This window comes from Raphanus sativus, unplaced genomic scaffold, assembly GCF_000801105.2.
Source record: "Raphanus sativus cultivar WK10039 unplaced genomic scaffold, ASM80110v3 Scaffold1925, whole genome shotgun sequence".
NCBI lineage: Eukaryota > Viridiplantae > Streptophyta > Magnoliopsida > Brassicales > Brassicaceae > Raphanus > Raphanus sativus.
This window is the reverse complement of record NW_026617234.1, coordinates 1-18441: the sequence shown is the minus strand read 5'-3', so window position 1 is coordinate 18441 and position 18441 is coordinate 1. Positions and strand designations below refer to the sequence as shown.

The following is an 18441-nucleotide window of genomic DNA, read 5'->3' as shown; positions in this document are numbered from 1 at the left end:
AATTTTTACTATATTTTTTGAATCGGAAACCAAATCAATCATATTAGAGCAATATTAAAAAATATATATTAGCGTTTACAATAACTAAAACCAATAAGTAAGTTAAATATACAAAACTTTTTAAAACCTAAATGATAAAATTAGCTTGGATTATGTTTAAAAATCTCGCATTTTAAAGCACATGCAAAAATCTAATTTAAAATATCAAAATATTTAATATTTCAAAATTATATTAGTATATTTAATCATTACTGTTGAATATACAGCTAACTTTTATGAAACAGATGTACAAAATTATCATATATTTTCTGAATTAGTATATAACTTGATATATTCCGATGTCCAAACATATTTAATAAAGATATTTAATAATAGAAAATAAAAAACAGAAAATCTAACAAAAAATATAGCTACTTAAATCATAATCAGGACTGAAAATTCATATCCCTACTCAGATCCACATGCTCAAATTAAACTCAAAATTTTATCAGGTTTCTAACATTTATATTTGACGAAAAAGAACATTTATATTCAAACCAACTAAAATAATAAAATCCATATCAAACTCAAATTCATAAATAACAGGATTATTACTATGTTTTTGAATTGGAAACCAAAATCTATAACCAAATAGGAACTACACCAAAAACTAAAATATACAATCTGGACGAGAACCAAAACTTTATATCATCTTTAAATTAAAGAACAAGTTTATTGTTTATGGTTTATTTTATTCCACTTAATACTACAACACTTGCCGGGATAAAAACATGCGATGTCGAGAGAAAAATGTAAAAAGACAATTCATGTGTCTTGTCGTGGGCTTGGCTTCCTCGGTAATGGAAAAGGTTTTACTAGACCGGTATAAATAGCTTCTCAGCTTGCAATCCCGGTTTAACTTTTTATTTGTTAAATTGCCCACTCCGGTTTAAGTTTCGAATTTTAGAAAAAGAAAAAAAAGAAGGAAAAATCTCATCTGTCTCGACGACAACCACAACCACCACCACATCAGGGTTAGGTTTTTATTTATCTTTATTATTATTATTTCTCCCTTGTCTCCGATTCCGATCTGTTCTTTTTCTCCCCGATTCGCTCTTCAGACACAAAGGGTTTTCTAATTCGGATCTGTACTTTCGCCCATGGATACTCGTAAGAGAGGACGGCCTGAAGCTGCTGGTTCGTTCAACTCCAATGGCGGCGGCGGAGGATTCAAGAAGTCTAAGCAAGGTTACTTCTTTCTCTTCCCCCTTTCTCTCAATATTTAAACTGTTTTAGCTATTATTACCAATACTTTCAGTTCTCCTGCTTCAAAAATTTGAGATCTTTATTACTGGATGAATAATCTTTTTATGAGGATTTGATTTGGCTAAGTGATGATTTCTTCAAATTTTAGTACTGTACTATTATTATTCAGCTAAAGTACGCAAAGTTTAAGTCTTTTTTGCTTTCTCGTTGCCCGTGGTGTTTTGGGTGATGTCTTCTTCTTTTTCCTTTCTCACTTATGTGGCTAATTAGCTAGATTACCTCTTAAACTGCTTGCCGTTTTTTTTCTATCTCATAACTGTTCAGTTGAGTCTTTTTCCATTGTCGGATTGATGTGTCTACTTGTTGGCAAACAAATCCTTAAAACTTTATTATTAAGTCTCAAAGTTTCATATAAAGATGAAAATGATGAATGATGTCTTATGATTCTTGAGCAAATGTTATTGAACTTGAGAAAAACTCTTTAACTAAAAGAATTAAAAACACACTTAAATGTTTGGAACAGAGATGGAATCATATTCAACTGGTTTAGGAAGCAAATCCAAGCCTTGCACTAAATTTTTCAGGTTATTAACTTATTAATCCTTTTTTCTTATTAACTGGATTAATATATTAAAAAATATTGTTGTTTTATCTGCAAGTCAAATTAACAAGTAAAATTGTATGCTAATGAACTAATGAATTGGTTAATTGTTATTACAGGTACGTGTAATCATTCAATGCTAAACAACTTTAAAAAAGTTTCAATAACAGATAAGTGCATCTGGATTATAATTTTAGAAACGTTTAAGTAACTCAATTGGTGATCATAACGTACAAAACGTACAAAATCAACCCATACCTTTGCCTTTTGTATGTATGAGCTGTGACAGTTGTGAGAAAGTTGCTATAGTCTTCTGTTTAGTGGTAAGGTGTTAGTGATGTTGTGTTTGTGTCATGGTCAGGTAAGTTTATTACATTACTGGTGGTGACTGGTGATTAAATTGATACCTTCTGTATAGCAATTGATACAACCTCTCGCTTGTGTCATCTCAAGGGGAATGGATTTTAACTCTCTGATGTATTTTATTATGCTTCTATTGCAGCACTTCTGGCTGTCCTTTTGGAGATAACTGCCACTTCTTGCATTATGTTCCGGGAGGATACAATGCTGTAGCACAGCTGACAAACATGGCGCCCATGCCTCAAGCTTCCAGAAACATGCAAGGATCTGGTGGTGTTGGAGGAGGAGGGAGATTCTCAGGGAGAGGAGGAGGAGAGTCTGGTCCTGGACACGTGTCTAGCTTTGGTGCCTCAGCCACTGCGAAGATCAGCGTGGATGCTTCGCTTGCCGGCGCCATCATTGGTAAAGGAGGAGTCAGTTCGAAACAGATATGTCGTCAGACAGGTGCGAAGCTGTCGATTCAAGACCACGAGAGAGACCCTAACCTGAAGAACATTGAGCTCGAAGGGACGTTCGAGCAGATAAACGAAGCTAGCGCGATGGTTAGGGAGCTGATTGGGAGGCTTAACTCTGCAGCTAGTAGGAGACCACCTGGTGGTGGTGGTGGTGGACTTGGAGGTGGGGTTGGTTCTGAAGGGAAACCGCATCCAGGGAGCAACTTCAAGACGAAGATGTGTGAGAGATTCGCGAAAGGAAACTGTACGTTTGGTGATAGATGTCACTTTGCACACGGGGAAGCAGAGCTGCGCAGGTCAGGAATTGCCTAGTTGCTGGCGGTGGAGTTTGCTGGCATAAGTCTTTTCTTTTGTGATCTCTTTAATATCATCTTCATCTACTTTTATTTTGTCTTTGTTTTAATGAAAATACAATGTTTAGTTTCATTGTCATTGTAAGTTTTCTTTCTCTTTATGTGGTGATTCTTAGAATATGGTCTTTTTGTTTAAATGGAGTTTGAATTGATGAGATGATGAGAGGTTTGGTGGATGAGTGACAAAACGGTGGTTAGGATTTGTATGGTGCTTTTATCTTTTTGTAGTCATGCTTACTCTGATTTGTCTGTTGTGTGGGAGTCAGTTACATCATCTTTGTACAAAGTGTATGAAAAGTGTGTTGATGGTGATGCTTAGACGAATAGAACTCTAATCATCTACGTATAAGAGACCTCGAATCAATTAATTACTTGCTTGTCGATGCCCACCTACTTGTTTTTTGGTCTGCTACCTTTATTAATTAATTACTAATAAAGGTGTTAAGATGGTTACACATAACAAACAAGTTAGAGAGACAAATCCTCACGTGACCACCACCATACTATGTCTGTAGATTTTTCTATGTATCGTCACATGGCGGGGAGAAGAAGCCAAAAACGATCCTCCATTTTCCACTTTTAGCATTTCTTTTTTCTTCCTGCCACCAGTAATTTTAAAGAAACCAAACTACCATACTTCTTCTCATTGATGATTATTACGATCAATCTCTCTGACTACGAGTGTGTAGTTCGGTTGTTGTTTTATTGTACCACTTTTCTCGTGTTTACACTTTTACAGTAGATACGAAAAATTGGTTAAGTTAAGTGAAGTCCATGTGATTTTGCTACTAAAAATCGATATTTATAAAATGTTTTTGACATTTTTTAGGAAAGAAACGTGATTAAAAATCTATCAAGTACATAAATGTTGACTGTATCCTTTCACTTTTCCGCAAATAAATACGCTAACATTCGTTCTTTGCCGTAAATATGAGATATTTTTGAATTGAAATAAGAAAAGAAAAAAAAAAGAAAGGGGAAAAATAAGAGGAGAGGAAAGAAAAGAGGGGCCCATCTGTAAAAAAAAAGAGAGAGAGATGTCACTCATCTTTTCCCCCACGGGCCTAGCTTTCAATTTAAAACGGCCTGCCTTATGCCATTTGCATCTGACCAGAACCAGAAGAGAAGAGACAGAACATAGAACATAGATAGAAGAGAGAGAGACAGAGATTGTGCGGAGGGCTTTCTTCGTACGGTTCATCGTTATTAACGTAAAGTCTCCCCACCCTACAACACCAAGGTCCCCTTCTCCTCTTCTCATTTTCGCCTTTTTTCTCTTTTTTTTTTTTGAATAGCTGGTCTGTGTTTATCTCTTCCCTCTCTCTAATCTCGCTAGCATCTCGCGTTTCAATGATAGATCTGCCATTCTTTATTGCATTCAACTATTGATCTGCTCCTCTGTCTCCATCTGACAAAATCTTATCATGTTGTTTCTTTCATCTCACCATGAATATGATTAGTGTCTCGCATATGAAGTGTTGCAACTTTCTGTCCTTTTAAAATTTCATTTAATTATTGGTTGGTGGAAACTGAAAAAAATCAGATATTGTTGAAGCTTTGACCGATTCTTTATTGGTTTATTAGTACTGTAATTACATAATCAATACATAAAACATTTCAGTTGACTTCTGCTCTTAAAACAGATTTAAGGTAGGTTGGTAGTTACTTCAGGGTTTCTATGCTCTTTCGTAGATTCACATGCATATAGAAACTATTAACCACACTATGGTGGTCTAGTAGCAATAGGTTGCTTAGGTTTGAATACACACACTTCATCATGTGGCTTTGCCGATATGGACCCATTCTTTATGGACATTTTGTATACCCAAAGAACTGAACCTCCATAAAATTAACTTTTTCTTCTTTTGGTTTTCTCTACAGAAACAAAACATGGGTGCAGGTGGAAGAATGCAAGTCTCTCCTCCTCCCAAGCCCACCGAAACCAACAACACCCTCAAACGCGTCCCCTGCGAGACACCACCCTTCACACTAGGAGACCTCAAGAAAGCAATCCCACCTCACTGCTTCAAACGCTCCATCCCACGCTCTTTCTCCTACCTTCTCTCCGACATCATCATCTCCACCACCCTCTACTACCTCTCCACAACCTACTTCCCCCTCCTCCCTCACCCTCTCTCCTACCTCGCCTGGCCTCTCTACTGGATCTGCCAAGGCTGCGTCCTAACAGGCCTCTGGGTCATCGCCCACGAATGCGGCCACCACGCCTTCAGCGACCACCAGTGGCTAGACGACGCCGTCGGCCTCGTCTTCCACTCTTTCCTCCTCGTCCCTTACTTCTCCTGGAAGTACAGTCACCGTCGCCACCATTCCAACACCGGCTCCCTCGACAGAGACGAAGTCTTCGTCCCCAAGAAGAAATCCGACATAAAATGGTTCAGCAAGTATCTCTGCAACAACCCTCTCGGACGGACAGTGATGCTGACCGTCCAGTTCACTCTCGGCTGGCCCTTGTACTTAGCCTTCAACGTCTCGGGAAGACCGTACAACGAAGGCTTCCCTTGCCATTTCCACCCGAACGCTCCCATCTACAACGACCGCGAGCGTCTCCAGATATACCTCTCCGACGCCGGCGTCCTCTCCGTCTGCTACGGCCTCTACCGCTACGCCGCTTCGCGAGGAGTGGCCTCCCTGGTCTGCCTCTACGGAGTCCCGCTTCTGATTGTCAACGGTTTCCTCGTTTTGATCACTTACTTGCAGCACACGCACCCTTCGTTGCCTCACTACGACTCATCCGAGTGGGACTGGTTGAGAGGAGCGTTGGCTACTGTGGATAGAGACTACGGAATCTTGAACAAGGTGTTCCATAATATCACGGACACGCACGTGGCGCATCATCTGTTCTCGACGATGCCGCATTACAACGCGATGGAAGCGACAGAGGCGATAAAGCCGATACTTGGGGAGTATTACCAGTTCGATGGGACGCCGGTGGTTAAGGCCATGTGGAGGGAGGCAAAGGAGTGTATCTATGTGGAACAGGATAGGCAGGGTGAGAAGAAAGGTGTGTTCTGGTACAACAACAAGTTGTGATGAGAGGATGCTGGTGAAAAAAAAGTTGTCGACCTTTCTTTTGTGTCTGGTTGTCTTTGTGTTAGAGAAGTCTGTTTTTTTTTTCCAGTAATCTTATCATTATTATCCACTTTGTTGTGTTATGACATTTTGGTTAAATTAATTATGTGATGTGGGAAGTTAGTGTTCGTTGTTCAAATGTTCTGTGTCTGTATTGTTCTTTGGGATCATAGAAATGTGACTTTCAGACGAGTGTACTCTTCAAAATGCAGAGGTCCTATGTTTAGGATCGGTGTCTGTTACAGTTGTATGCTTGTTATGCCTCTCTTTCAAAGACACTGGTGGAGTCTTGCATCAGATGACACCTCTAACCATACCTTCTTACGCATTAAGCAAAGGTTTACTACAGGTTCCAGGTACTATGTGTGTGATGTATGCCATGATTTAGTTGTACAAGACTTGACCCTGCAAACTGATCACACCTGAGCTGCATTTGCATCTATGTTTTAAGATATTGATTTGAGGATTTTTGATGTAAACTAGAGATTGGGGGGAATCAAAGAAATGAAAACAAGATTCTAGTATTTTTCTTGCTTACACACAAAAAAAGTACAAGTGGGGGAATCAAAGATCATATTGTTCTCCTCTACCTACAGAACCTAATATATGCTAAGTTATGGGGGCCAGTAAAAGCATCTTTAAAAAGAAAATTCATCGACTACGAAATCACCATCCGTCCATGTCTGTATTATTCTTTGCTTACCTTCATTGATCATTGTGAAGTTATCGGATTCCACATATGAAATGGTCCACTATATAATTCATTATACAATATAGTATACTTCAAAGTACACATTTTAATCAAGTCACTACTTGTGGTCTGCTTTAAACAGCATAAACGTATAAAATACTATTAAACAAGAAACAATTGTCCAAAAAGACACTTTTATTTGAAAAATTATAGTATGATTTTAATGTTGTTCGTTAGTTGATTCAAATCAAGAAACGACCAGAGAATATGAGCATGAATCATCAAACCATTATCTCATAACCTTTTCCCTTATAAAAATTCCTAATTGATAAGAGAGAATCAAAAGCAAAAAAGTAGTGTTAAACAATATAATAAACTACAAAAGGGAGAAGATTATTTGTAAGATAAAGCTTATGAGCAAGAAGATTATCTGCTTAGAGAAGAGAGAAGACACTGCTAAGTTCTCTGGTTTCCTCTTGATAACAATCCTGCTATGTACAGGTTCAGCAACACAGTGATTGGGGTCTTAAACCTCCTCAGCTTACTAGCTTCGATACCAATCATAGGAACCGCTCTATGGAAGGCAAGAAGCAGCACAACTTGCGAGAACTTCCTCCAGACGCCGCTACTTGTTATAGGATTCGTCATACTATTAGTATCCCTTGCTGGTTTCATAGGAGCCTGTTTCCACGTGGCATGGGCTCTTTGGGTGTACTTAGTTGTCATGATCTTCCTCATAGCGACTCTCATGGGGTTAACTCTGTTTGGTCTGGTGGTGACCAGCCAAGGAGGCGGTGTGGAAGTACCAGGGAGGGTTTATAAAGAGTATAGGCTTGGAGATTATCATCCATGGTTGAGAGAGAGAGTTAGAGATCAAGAGTATTGGAACTCCATTAGAAGCTGTATCTTGACTTCAAAGACTTGTTCTAAGATTCAATCTTGGACTACACTTGATTATTTCCAAAGGGATATGACTTCTGTTCAGGTATATATCATCATCCTCTTCAATATCCTGTAATAATATCTAAATTACCTTAAATATGTAAAAATTTAACAAATTTAGCTAATTTCAGATCTTAATTCGGAATCCAAAGATATCTGATTTTTAGGCCCGTTCTAGTATCTTTTTGGATACTATGATATGAACTAAGCATCTTTCATCAGTTTGTATAGTAAGTAACATGTGTTTAATTGTAGTCGGGATGTTGTAAGCCACCGACGGCGTGCACGTACGAGACAGGAGTAATAGTAGGAGGAGAAGATTGCTATAGATGGAACAATGGTATTGAAACGTTGTGCTACGAGTGTGATGCTTGTAAAGCTGGTGTTCTTGAAGAGATCCGTCTCGACTGGAGAAAGTTGTCGGTCGTCAACATTCTAGTCCTAGTCCTCCTCATCGCCGTCTACGCTGCAGGTTGCTGCGCCTTCCACAACACTCGCCACGCAGCTCATCCTTATCATCCTTCTGATGATAACCGCATGACCAAAGTCCGTCCTCGTTGGGACTATTACTGGTACGTATACTACATTGACTTATGGATGATCTCAGAATGCAAGATTTGGCGCAAAATTATTTAAAAGTTCAATTTTTCGAAAGAAAATTATATTTTATATTATATAGAATTATATAAAAGTTCACTAATGTTTCTAGCAATTTTGTGTTTACAGGTGGAGATGGTGGCATGAAAAGAAAGAACAGCTTTACTGATAGCCTCGTAGTCTTTGTTTTTCTTCTTCTTTTCATCATATTTTTCTATTTACCAACTTGAGATCAAGAAAACACAAAGATAAGAAATGTTGACACTACTGTTTTTTTGTTTGTTTAAATCATCAAAGAAACATACATGGAAGATGAATATAGACTATGAAATATGCTTTTCATATATCTAAAACATCTTTGATGAACTCATACGAGTAAACAAAAGAAAAAAAATTAGTGTAAATATTATACCCAGCAACTTGATTGTGAATCATCCCTGGTCTCCAGTCATCAACAATGAAATAGTTTATATATTATATTCATGCTTGAGTTGCAAGGAAAGGTACTACCGTGCCGTGATCACCATTGTTTCACGAAAAATGTATAAACGATTTGACGCTTGTAAGAAACAAAGATGTGCAATACATGTCTGAGACGCAAGCAAAGATCGAAACAAAAGATCTGAGTTTTCCCTTTATATTACGAACAAACTTACAGACCCGCTTAGCTGCTCTTGTGTCACTTGGTATATCAGCAAGTGGATTTTTGAATAAGAGAAACTAGTCCGACAGGCTGTCTCAAAATAGATAATACTCAACCAGCTGATCAAAAAGAAGCAATCATCTAAAAAAAACTTGTGAGAATGAGTAATGATTAGCTCACATGGAAGCTAACCATTAGCAGTTGACTGGTACAAAGGGATTTGGTTTCCTTATTATCACACCCCGAATACTCCTTCACAGCATGGATGGATGGCTATCCAAAACAGACTCTCCCCCAACAGGGAATAGGATATGATGAACCCGTTGGGGTCTGTTCTCAAACTTGTAGAAGATGAAAGTTGATAGTCAAGAGGAAGAAATGATAATATTGGATAATGAAGAGGGATCTAAGGAATTAAGAAGAGAGCCTTTTAGTAGATAGAATGAAAATTCTTATATTACAAATCTTGGTGAATAAGAATTCTTCTTTTGCTTCTTTCTCCCCATGCTTGTTACGCACAAAATTGGTGTTAGAAGTCCAAAGCACTAAGATTAAGAACAAAAACTTATTTATGGTAGTTAATCCAAAGTAGATTATACATTTTTGTTTTTGCTAAAAATATAAGAAAATACATAGAAACAAAATTATGGAGTCGTAACAATTCTCTCTCCTTATTGAACTGTAACATTATTAAAAATGATTAAAAAGAAATAAAGAAATACCCGGCCAATTGATTGCTAATCTTATTATCTCTAGTTTGGTTTGAAGGTTCTGGTTAGTTAATAACCGTTCTTAATGTCAATAAACTTTGCTGTGATGGTAGTTTCGTGGCACTTGAATCGTTCGACACCACTAGGTAATTTACACCTGTATAAAAGAACGCGAAGCAACTTCTCCATATTACGATATGTCATTGCAAAGCATGCACAATATCTTGTTTTGTACGGTAGATTCCCGGTCCAAAGTTTACAACATTCGCGGTCGTTGTCCGGGTTACAATTATCAATATTATCATAGCAAAAAAGAAGGTTTTCAGCCGTAGCCGGGAATGATGTTAAGAGTATGACAACAGCGATGCACATCAATGAAATTAACTTCATTTTTGGAATTAATTTGTAGTTCTCGTGATAATTAGCTTCGGACTAAATATTTTTTGAGAAATTTGAAACAATGTAGTTTTGGATAATTGTTGTATGTTTTTTTTAGCAGTATTGTTGTTATTTGAAATCTTTAAATAACAAACTGAAATGAGAAAAAGGTGGAATATTGAAGGTGTGAATCGAATCCTAAAGTTAAGGGAGAATACGTACACTGAGTTCTATTTTTATTTATAAAACATTGATCTCCAAAATAAAAGTATGACCGATTCATTAGGAAGTAATTTTTTTTTGGTTCAAATGACGATTCATGATTAGGACGTGATTATAAATAGAGTTCTTGATGAATGGGTGTCTTTCATGCAAATATGCATACATCTTGATTTGTGAAGTATGTAGCTTGAATTTTATCGACAGTCATGTAAAGAAAGAAGTTGAAATTAAACTAAAAACATCACTGAATCGCATAAAGCTGTCCCATTTACGCCCATCACACATAAGTGAATAATAAAACATTTAACAAAAACAAAAAAAAAACAAAGAAGTACATTTTTTTGAACAAACAAAGAATTACATTATTTCTCAAGAAATACATAATTAAACGAAACTTATATAATAGTCTCAGTTTATTATGTCCCTCTTCTCTCATTACGTGAAAGACTTGACATTCTCATTGTTCCTAGCATTTTTTTTTCAAATTATACCCTACAAACTAATTAGAATAATAAGTTCTAATGCTAAAAAACTCTGTACCTCCTCCATTCTTGTCGTCAGATCTTTTTACGGCTGCGCCAAAGAAGAGGAATAGGAGTCCCAGCAGAGCCTGCATCAGTACAGTACGTGCTTCTTCAGATATCTTCTATTAGAAAACAGCTTTGTATGAGTAAACATCATTATTCTCATTAATTGAACTATAATGTACAAGGTTAGCTTATATACATGACCGTACTAAGTAAACCAAATGTAAATAGACCGGTTTATGAATACCAGTGTACAATCAGCTAATAACCATAATGAAACTATACACTATAATACTTTGCATCGTTTACAAAAGAACACAAACGTTCGGTGGTCTTATTTGCTGCCTGCATTACAAAGAACACTCTCCAAGTTTTTCTTCATTACTGCTAATAGCAAAAAAAAAAACATTGATCGAGAGATGTTATTATATTTTATTTACCTGACTGCAAATGTGCAATATAATAAACACGGCTTCTCGGAGATCTCCGGCCTCTCGCTTCCCACCTCGGGTTCTTGGAGGGGATTTAAATGCAACAGCTAATTCTCTTATCGCTTGGTTTAATATGGCTTTACTAAGTCTTCTTGATCTCTCCTTTTGAACAGTCGCAGTACTTACATGTATAATTATTTGTTGTTCATATATAACATCAAACAGAATTAAGTTAAAAGAAAACTATAAAGGTAAATTGATTAGAATCCATTTCTGATTCTAATATTTTGGTTCAGTTATGATTTGACAAACCTTTACTATTAAATTGAGTAAAATAAAAAAAAAACATTTACAATCTCAAACCTCTCCCATCAATAGTATACAACCAAGAAAAGTGATGACCAAGGCACTATAGTATGATTCTCATCTCTTACTTTCTTTATGCCTTTGAAAAGATAAGTGTATTTCATCTAAAACAAGAATCTGATTCAACTCCTATACTAGTTTAGGTTTCTGCCGTCTGTTGCCACGGAGCTGGTCGAGCTTTACAAGCATCTCGGCATAGAGAATCTCGTTCCAAGAATCAGGAACCCCTGGGAGGCACCAGTGACTGCAGTCTTGGTACAACAACGGTGATCTTCTTTCTATTACCGTATATTTCTGTTTCCTATAAACAGACGGGTGAGCGTCCTTCCTGTAATCTGTTAACCTCGTTATGTTGAGATACGTGACCGGCGTTTTCATTCCCCTTAGCACGCTTTCGAGTATCTCCATCTTGGTTGGGTAAGGCCTTAGGTAAGTCTCGTTCTTGATCGGTTCTGTTTCATCATCGCATGCCCCTCCTGCATTCCATTGCCCTCCACTGCAACCAGACCAGACCAAACCAAACCAATTAACGGTGATTAAAAATCTTTAAACTACCATGCAAAGGTCTCTATATACCTGAAGTGTGATGGCGAGTATCCGCTGAAGAAGACAAGAGACTTATTTGGATTCACATATTTATCAACCCATCTACCCCATGTAGTCAATGCTTTTGTAAAAGCTTCATCAACGTCGAGTATCGGGTAAACATTGCTTCCTTCTTGATAATAATCCTCACTAATCAAACCACCCAAACACCAAAAAGCCAATGAGACAAATCCTCCATTAAAAAAAAAAACAAAAATAGCTGACAGAACTCTACCCCTTGGATGTTTTGTCATGAGTCCACCAAGATCCGGTATTGAACACAAGTACATCCGCTCCTATGTACTGCTCTGATGACTTCCCCATCATATCTAGACGCAAAGTTTCCTTCTTCGTCCCGTTCTTGTCCTTAGCTTCCCATTCTCTAACCAAGAAAGGAGACGCAAAGAACTCCACAGTGCAATTATATTCCTTATATCATATCAACCACACAAATCAAGTCTCCAATAACAACTAGGTAGTGAAACTAGGCCTGCGGTTTATAACCGGACCCAAATGTTTGGTTAGTTCGGCTTAATTCGGGCAAGTTTATAAAATACTTCAGTTTTTGGTTCGGTAATTGATTAGCTCGGTTTTTCAAAAAAAAAAAAAACCAAACTAACTAAATCAACCGAAAATTCGAATCAAAATAACTGACAAAGCGAACTAACCAAAATTACCCCAAATTTAACGAACTTTTAAACCAAAATATAATTGAAACCAAAAACTTTGATTAGTTTCGATAAAAAAGAAGTTAAAAACCGAACTAGCTAAACCGAACCAAACTTTCTTCGGTTCAGTTGGACGAACCGGCCCAACCCGAACCCGCAGGCCTAAGTGAAACAGATTGCAAACTTACTTTAAAGACGAAAGAGTACTCAGCTTCCCCACGAAAGTGATGCCTTCCATGAGCTTCAAAGACTTGTCTCTCATCTTTAACTGATCCTTTAAGAATACAAACCAAAGACTCCCACATGTTTCTATTCAGCGAGTCTCCAACGAACACGAGCCTTCTTCCTCTAATCATCTCCAGCAACTTGCCTCCGTCCAGCCTTGGTAAAGTGCATTCTTTAGGTTTCCACTTCAGTTTGTAAAACTCAACGTCTGGTCTTCCGTTGGCCATACAGTTAAACTGCTGGTCGATGATAGTGCACGTACCGGGTTTGTAAAGCGGGTACGAATCGTCTTTGACCCATTCTCCTTCGAAAAACTCGCAGTTCTTGAGAGACTTGATTTCTCGTTTAGTTCTACTTTGTTTCCTCATCGGAGAAGCACTTGAATTCACGGACAGAGGTGCTTGTTTGTCAGTATTGTTGTTAGGACATAAGTGTACACTTGCATGCTCGGTCCGAGACAGTGAAGCGTTTTTTATAGAAAGTATGTTTGTTTCATTAGCGGCGGAAGATTTAAGGGTAGCCGGAGTGAGACTTCCCCGCGGCGCGGGTGCTCGCGATGTGGTGTTAGTTGTGAAATTGGACGGTGAAGTCACGGCTGTGACATTTGGGAGGATATAGGAAGAGACGGAATACACAAAGGTGATGAGAGACGGGGTGAAGGCTAAGTAAACAGTAAACGCAACAAAGGTTATGAAGGAGGCGTAGACAAAAGTTATGATGGTTTTCGTTGGTTTCACGGCGGTGAAAAAGCTTTTCATTTCGGTGGAGATGGCTGCCCCGCTGAGTGTAGGCACGTGCTTGACGGAGTCCGTGGCCATTGTGGGAGGAAGGTGTTGAGTTTTTTTTTGTTTGGCACGTGAAGAGTCTCTCTGATGTCAGAGAGAGATTAAAAAGACTCTTGTTTATGGGGAAGACAATGCGTGTGTTCGGTAAAGTGTTGAGTGTTTCGTTTCTGTTAACAGCCTTTGTATTTGGAGTAAACTAGGAGAAGGCATTGCTTTTTGTTTGGTGTGGCAGGTTTGGAATGTTTAGATTTCGTTTTTTCTACACTTGGAATGTTGTGACTGTATGTTTAAAATCATGTTCTTGAATGGAATGGTCACCAAAAAAAGATAGGAACGAAGTATTTGTGGATGTGGCTGTTTAGACTTGGGGCGGAAGCACGAAACCGACATAAGTTATAAGAGATGTGTGTAAACAGTTTAGGAAGAGTATCTAAAACTATGTTTTAAGATTTTGTCTAATGTCTTTTTCCAATCTTTCTTCATTTTTCTTAATTACTAAGACATGATATCATTGGAGGTGTTCTAAACTTTTTTTTAAAAGAATGTTAAATTTATTCAAATCAAAAAAACTTTTTACATCATATGTAGCTTTCATTTAGATTTTCTTTTTGGCTTTTTGAGCTTAATTAAAAAAAAAAATTAACTTCTTTATCCTTTGGTTGCAACCAGATCGTCATCGCATTATTGAACTTTCCACTTTTTTTCCGGGGCGAAGCTAAATATTTTAAAAATTGTACTATTATGGGTGCAAGTGCACCCATAATATTTTAAGAATTGTCATGTTACGTAGAAAAATTATGACTAAATTAACTCAGTTAGTAGTAGATACATCCAGTAAATCTTATGGTATGAAGTTCGATGCACCCCAATCCCATATCACATTTATTTACATACATAATATATTTTATGAGTATTATGCATCCACTAATTTTTTTCATGGCTTCGCCTCTGCTTTTTCCCATGCATAAAGTAGAGATGCGATTTCTTACACCTTTGTCTATGTATTTGAGTAGAGATGCCGAGGATTGATGCACATCTCCATGTTTCTTTCCATTCCTCTCTCGCCATATGGAATGAATAGAGGTTTGAAAAACATAAGTAAGAAGAAACATCTCAGTTTTATTCTTTTCACTCTCTGCCATAAATCGAACATAAGTATTGTGTTATGAATATATATTGGGAGAAAATACTTGAATCCAGAACTCAAAATTTAAACTCAACAAAAACTGAATTTTATATTCCGAAAGTGGTAATTTAGCTACCAGATAATATTCTTTCAAAACATAAGCTCAAATTAATAATCAAAGAATATAATTAAGTAAATTTATAATCTTTTTGATTTTACATAATTCATAGATTTTGAATATTTTTATACAGTTCATACCGAATTTGTGGTTTTAAATACTTTAAGATACATCTGAATTTTTAACTAATGTTAATTTACTAGATAAATCTAAAATATCAAAAAAAAATCAGATACTTTAAAATATTTTTTAAATTATTAAATAAAATTGAATTTCAGATAAACTCTAATTCAAATCAAAACCAATAAAAGTTTAAGCAAACACAAATTAATGAGTTTGGTACAACTTCTTTTTTTGCTTCTTCTTATCTATAAATAGACATACATCTGCATGATTACACTCTCTGGTGTGTGTACATTGTTTATCCTGATTTTGCTAAAAGTTGTGATTTGGGTTGTGTATGAAGAAACAAAATCAGCTGGGGCAAATAAATAATATAAGAAAGGTTTTGGGTTTAAACATGAAAACTAAAAAAAAGTATTTTAAAGTCCCCAAACTTTACCTTATTTCCTCATTTTACCCACTTTTGACTTTTTATACAATTCCTAATCAGATCTCCCAGTGAGCGATAGAATCCATACTCTTCCTCGAGAAACCAAATCCTAATGGCGACTACGATCCCACTCTTCGCCTCCTTCAAGTACGCAGACAGCCTAACCGTCGTCGGAATCTCCTTCTGCACCGCCCTAGTCTGCGAAGCCATCTCCTGGATCCTAATCTACCGCACGAGCTCCTACAAGTCCCTCAAACACTCCATCGACCGCGCCGCGAAGAAGCTCGAGACGATGAAGACCGAGAACCCTTCCTCCAAGCTGACGATCAAGAAATCGAAGACGAAGAAGATCGACCGCGTCGAGACGAGCCTGAAGGAGTCGAGCCGAGATCTGTCGTTATTCAAGTTCAAATCGGGAGCCGTGGTGGCGCTCGTGCTATTCGTCGTCTTCGGGCTGCTGAACTCGCTGTTCGAAGGGAGAGTCGTGGCCAAGCTCCCGTTCCACCCGATCGCGATCGTGAAGAAGATGAGTCATAGGGGGTTGAAAGGGGAGGATGCGACGGATTGTTCGATGGCGTTTTTGTATTTGCTGTGTTCGATTAGTATAAGGACGAATCTTCAGAAGTTTCTAGGGTTTTCTCCGCCGCGTGGTGCTGCTGGTGCTGGTGGTTTGTTCCCCATGCCTGATCCCAAGACTAACTGATGATCTGTTAGTTTTGATTACTGTTTTTTTTTTTAAATTCTTCGTAATAAGAAACTGTTTTAAGTTGTGGTGATTATGTTTTTGTTTGGGTTTTTTTATTGATTGGATTTATGGAACTATCCTGTTTAGTTGCTGCGTTGTGTGACTGAGCTCCTCTGTGTTGTTGCTAGCTCAGATGATAGTCTCTCGTTTTGATTCATTAGCTTTGCAACTTCTTCGGATAATGCCTTGAGCTCAGCTGCTGATGCGAGACTTGAATTATCTTCTGCGAGTTTTTCCTGTTACGGTGGTTCTAGTTGATCCTTTGATTCGCTTAGTTCCTTAGCTTTCAGTTTCACCTCTTTTTCCTTTCATGTCAGAAATCACATAGACTTTAGTTTTCGAATCATATACACTCATTAGGCTTGAAGATTGGTGAAAGGCGTTCGATTAAATGATTATGAAATGTATATATATATATATATATAGAGAGAGAGAGAGACCTGTGCTAGTTCCAGCGAATTAGAGAGTTGCTGCTTTAGGTTTGCAACTTCATATTCACATGTCTGCAGAAGATACTTCGTCAGTTATTCAATTTCTACTGCACATTACAAACCTAGTTTCGAAGTTTTCCCAAAGACATACAAAACAGAGGAGATTGATAAAGAAAGCGCCTCTGACCTTTTGATTGAGTTGTTCCTGGATAAAAGGATGAGACGAAGCGTAGATCATACTATTGGCTTCATCGTTAGTATGGTTTGGCCTTTGCCCAAACTCTAATATTTGCAGAGAAACAACTTCATAGAGTGTAAACAGAAGAAAAAAGAAGGATGAATAAGTACTGCATAAACATAAACAATTCGATCACCTCGAGTTCAAAAGAGTTCTCATTAAGTTGAAGATAATAGAGAATCGCTTGAGAGATAGAAAAATAAGTCACTGCATCATACTTTGCAATGTCAACCTACCTGCACGATGTCAGATTTATCCAGTGCCTCATACCAAAACCAAGATTTGTTTCTCCAACGTGGCAATCATCTGGCCATTCTTTGCCTTGATGTCAACATGTAGGGAATTAATCTCTTCCTAAGTAGCATAGAGAACCAGGAAGGTGAATCTTTGGTTGAGTTCCTTTATAATACACAGCTAGATAGTTTCTCTTATTCAAGAATTATCCACTTGCTGATATACCAAGTGACACAAGAGCAGCTGTAAGTTTGTTTGTTTTTACAAGCGTCAAATCGTTTATACATTTTTCGTGAAACAATGGTGATCACGACACGATAGTACCTTTCCTTGCAATACAAGCATGAGTATAAATTGGTAGGTAAGCAAGCTACACACGCCGGTCACGCATCTCAACATCACGAGGTTAACAGACTACAGGAAGGACGCTCACTCTGTCTGTTTATAGGAGACAGAAATTTACTGCAGAAGAAAGCAAATCACCGTTGTTGTACCAAGACTGCAGTCACTGGTGCCTCCCAGGGGTTCCTGATACTTGGAACGAGATTCTCTATGCCGAGATGCTTGTAAAGCTCGACCAGCTCCGTGGCAACAGACGGCGGAAACCTAAAGGACTAGTAGTATAGGAGTTGAATCAGATTCTTGTTTTAGATGAAATACACTTATTATCTTTTCAATGGATGAAAAAAAACACTTAGAAGCAATTTATATGTTTTCAAAGGCATAGAGAAAGTAAGAAGAGATGAGAATCATATTATACTGCCTCCTTGCTCATCACTTTTCTTGGTTGTAAACTATTCATGGGAGAGGTTTGAGATTGTAAATGTTTTTTTTTTACTCAATTTAATAGTAAAGGTTTGTCAAATCATAACTGAACCAAAATATTAGAACCGGAAATGGTAGCAATCATTTGGTTAAAAACAATCAGGTTGATGACATCGACTGGCAAATCATAGGCAGGATCAATTGGTTTGACTCCAGAAGAGAGATCAAGTTTCGTTTATAAACTGACTATTATATAGGGTCAATTTGCTTAATAATCATAAGAGCCCAGACAATTAAGAATATAGCCATCCATGAAAAGCTGTGTCAATTGACATAGAGAATGGATCACGTTCTCCT

At 37.5% G+C, this 18441-nt stretch overlaps 6 protein-coding genes across 9 annotated transcripts; 4 read left to right on the top strand and 2 right to left on the bottom strand.

The window, feature by feature from the left end:
- Nucleotides 1-888: 888 nt before the first annotated feature.
- On the top strand, nucleotides 889-3169 carry LOC130504987 (zinc finger CCCH domain-containing protein 36-like). 2 transcript variants are annotated; one of them, XM_056999593.1, is made up of 4 exons: nucleotides 889-1013; nucleotides 1101-1227; nucleotides 1769-1829; nucleotides 2349-3169. In XM_056999593.1, exons 2-4 carry the CDS (start codon nucleotides 1140-1142, stop codon nucleotides 2971-2973), a joined length of 774 nt encoding a protein of 257 aa, XP_056855573.1. In that variant the 5' UTR covers nucleotides 889-1013; nucleotides 1101-1139; the 3' UTR covers nucleotides 2974-3169. The 2 variants fall into 2 exon arrangements, with proteins under 2 accessions (XP_056855573.1, XP_056855572.1); XM_056999592.1 differs by lacking the exon at nucleotides 889-1013 and having other exon boundaries at nucleotides 1030-1227.
- A 926-nt stretch (nucleotides 3170-4095) lies between these two features.
- Nucleotides 4096-6296, top strand: LOC130504985 (omega-6 fatty acid desaturase, endoplasmic reticulum-like). Of its 2 annotated transcripts, none has more exons than XM_056999589.1 (2): nucleotides 4096-4254; nucleotides 4896-6296. In XM_056999589.1, exon 2 carries the CDS (start codon nucleotides 4905-4907, stop codon nucleotides 6063-6065), a length of 1161 nt encoding a protein of 386 aa, XP_056855569.1. In that variant the 5' UTR covers nucleotides 4096-4254; nucleotides 4896-4904; the 3' UTR covers nucleotides 6066-6296. The 2 variants fall into 2 exon arrangements, with proteins under 2 accessions (XP_056855569.1, XP_056855570.1); XM_056999590.1 differs by having other exon boundaries at nucleotides 4117-4225.
- A 795-nt stretch (nucleotides 6297-7091) lies between these two features.
- Nucleotides 7092-8651, top strand: LOC130504982 (tetraspanin-6-like). The gene is made up of 3 exons (XM_056999585.1): nucleotides 7092-7780; nucleotides 7993-8309; nucleotides 8464-8651. Exons 1-3 carry the CDS (start codon nucleotides 7289-7291, stop codon nucleotides 8501-8503), a joined length of 849 nt encoding a protein of 282 aa, XP_056855565.1. The 5' UTR covers nucleotides 7092-7288; the 3' UTR covers nucleotides 8504-8651.
- A 2896-nt stretch (nucleotides 8652-11547) lies between these two features.
- On the bottom strand, nucleotides 11548-14247 carry LOC130504986 (protein trichome birefringence-like 1). The gene is made up of 4 exons (XM_056999591.1): nucleotides 13053-14247; nucleotides 12432-12625; nucleotides 12188-12346; nucleotides 11548-12107 (listed from the first exon to the last, which is right to left on the bottom strand). Exons 1-4 carry the CDS (start codon nucleotides 13905-13907, stop codon nucleotides 11741-11743), a joined length of 1575 nt encoding a protein of 524 aa, XP_056855571.1. The 5' UTR covers nucleotides 13908-14247; the 3' UTR covers nucleotides 11548-11740.
- A 1473-nt stretch (nucleotides 14248-15720) lies between these two features.
- Nucleotides 15721-16573, top strand: LOC130504983 (uncharacterized). The gene has a single exon (XM_056999586.1). The coding sequence runs from the start codon at nucleotides 15784-15786 to the stop codon at nucleotides 16372-16374; it is 591 nt and encodes a 196-aa protein (XP_056855566.1). The 5' UTR covers nucleotides 15721-15783; the 3' UTR covers nucleotides 16375-16573.
- Nucleotides 16574-16591: 18 nt separating this feature from the next.
- Nucleotides 16592-18007, bottom strand: LOC130504984 (kinesin-like protein KIN-7K, chloroplastic). Of its 2 annotated transcripts, XM_056999588.1 has the most exons (5): nucleotides 17644-18007; nucleotides 17322-17535; nucleotides 17035-17194; nucleotides 16857-16919; nucleotides 16592-16721 (listed from the first exon to the last, which is right to left on the bottom strand). In XM_056999588.1, the coding sequence occupies exons 2-5, from the start codon at nucleotides 17351-17353 to the stop codon at nucleotides 16656-16658; spliced, it is 321 nt and encodes a 106-aa protein (XP_056855568.1). In that variant the 5' UTR covers nucleotides 17354-17535; nucleotides 17644-18007; the 3' UTR covers nucleotides 16592-16655. The 2 variants fall into 2 exon arrangements, with proteins under 2 accessions (XP_056855568.1, XP_056855567.1); XM_056999587.1 differs by having other exon boundaries at nucleotides 17322-18007.
- Between the last annotated feature and the right edge of the window lie 434 nt (nucleotides 18008-18441).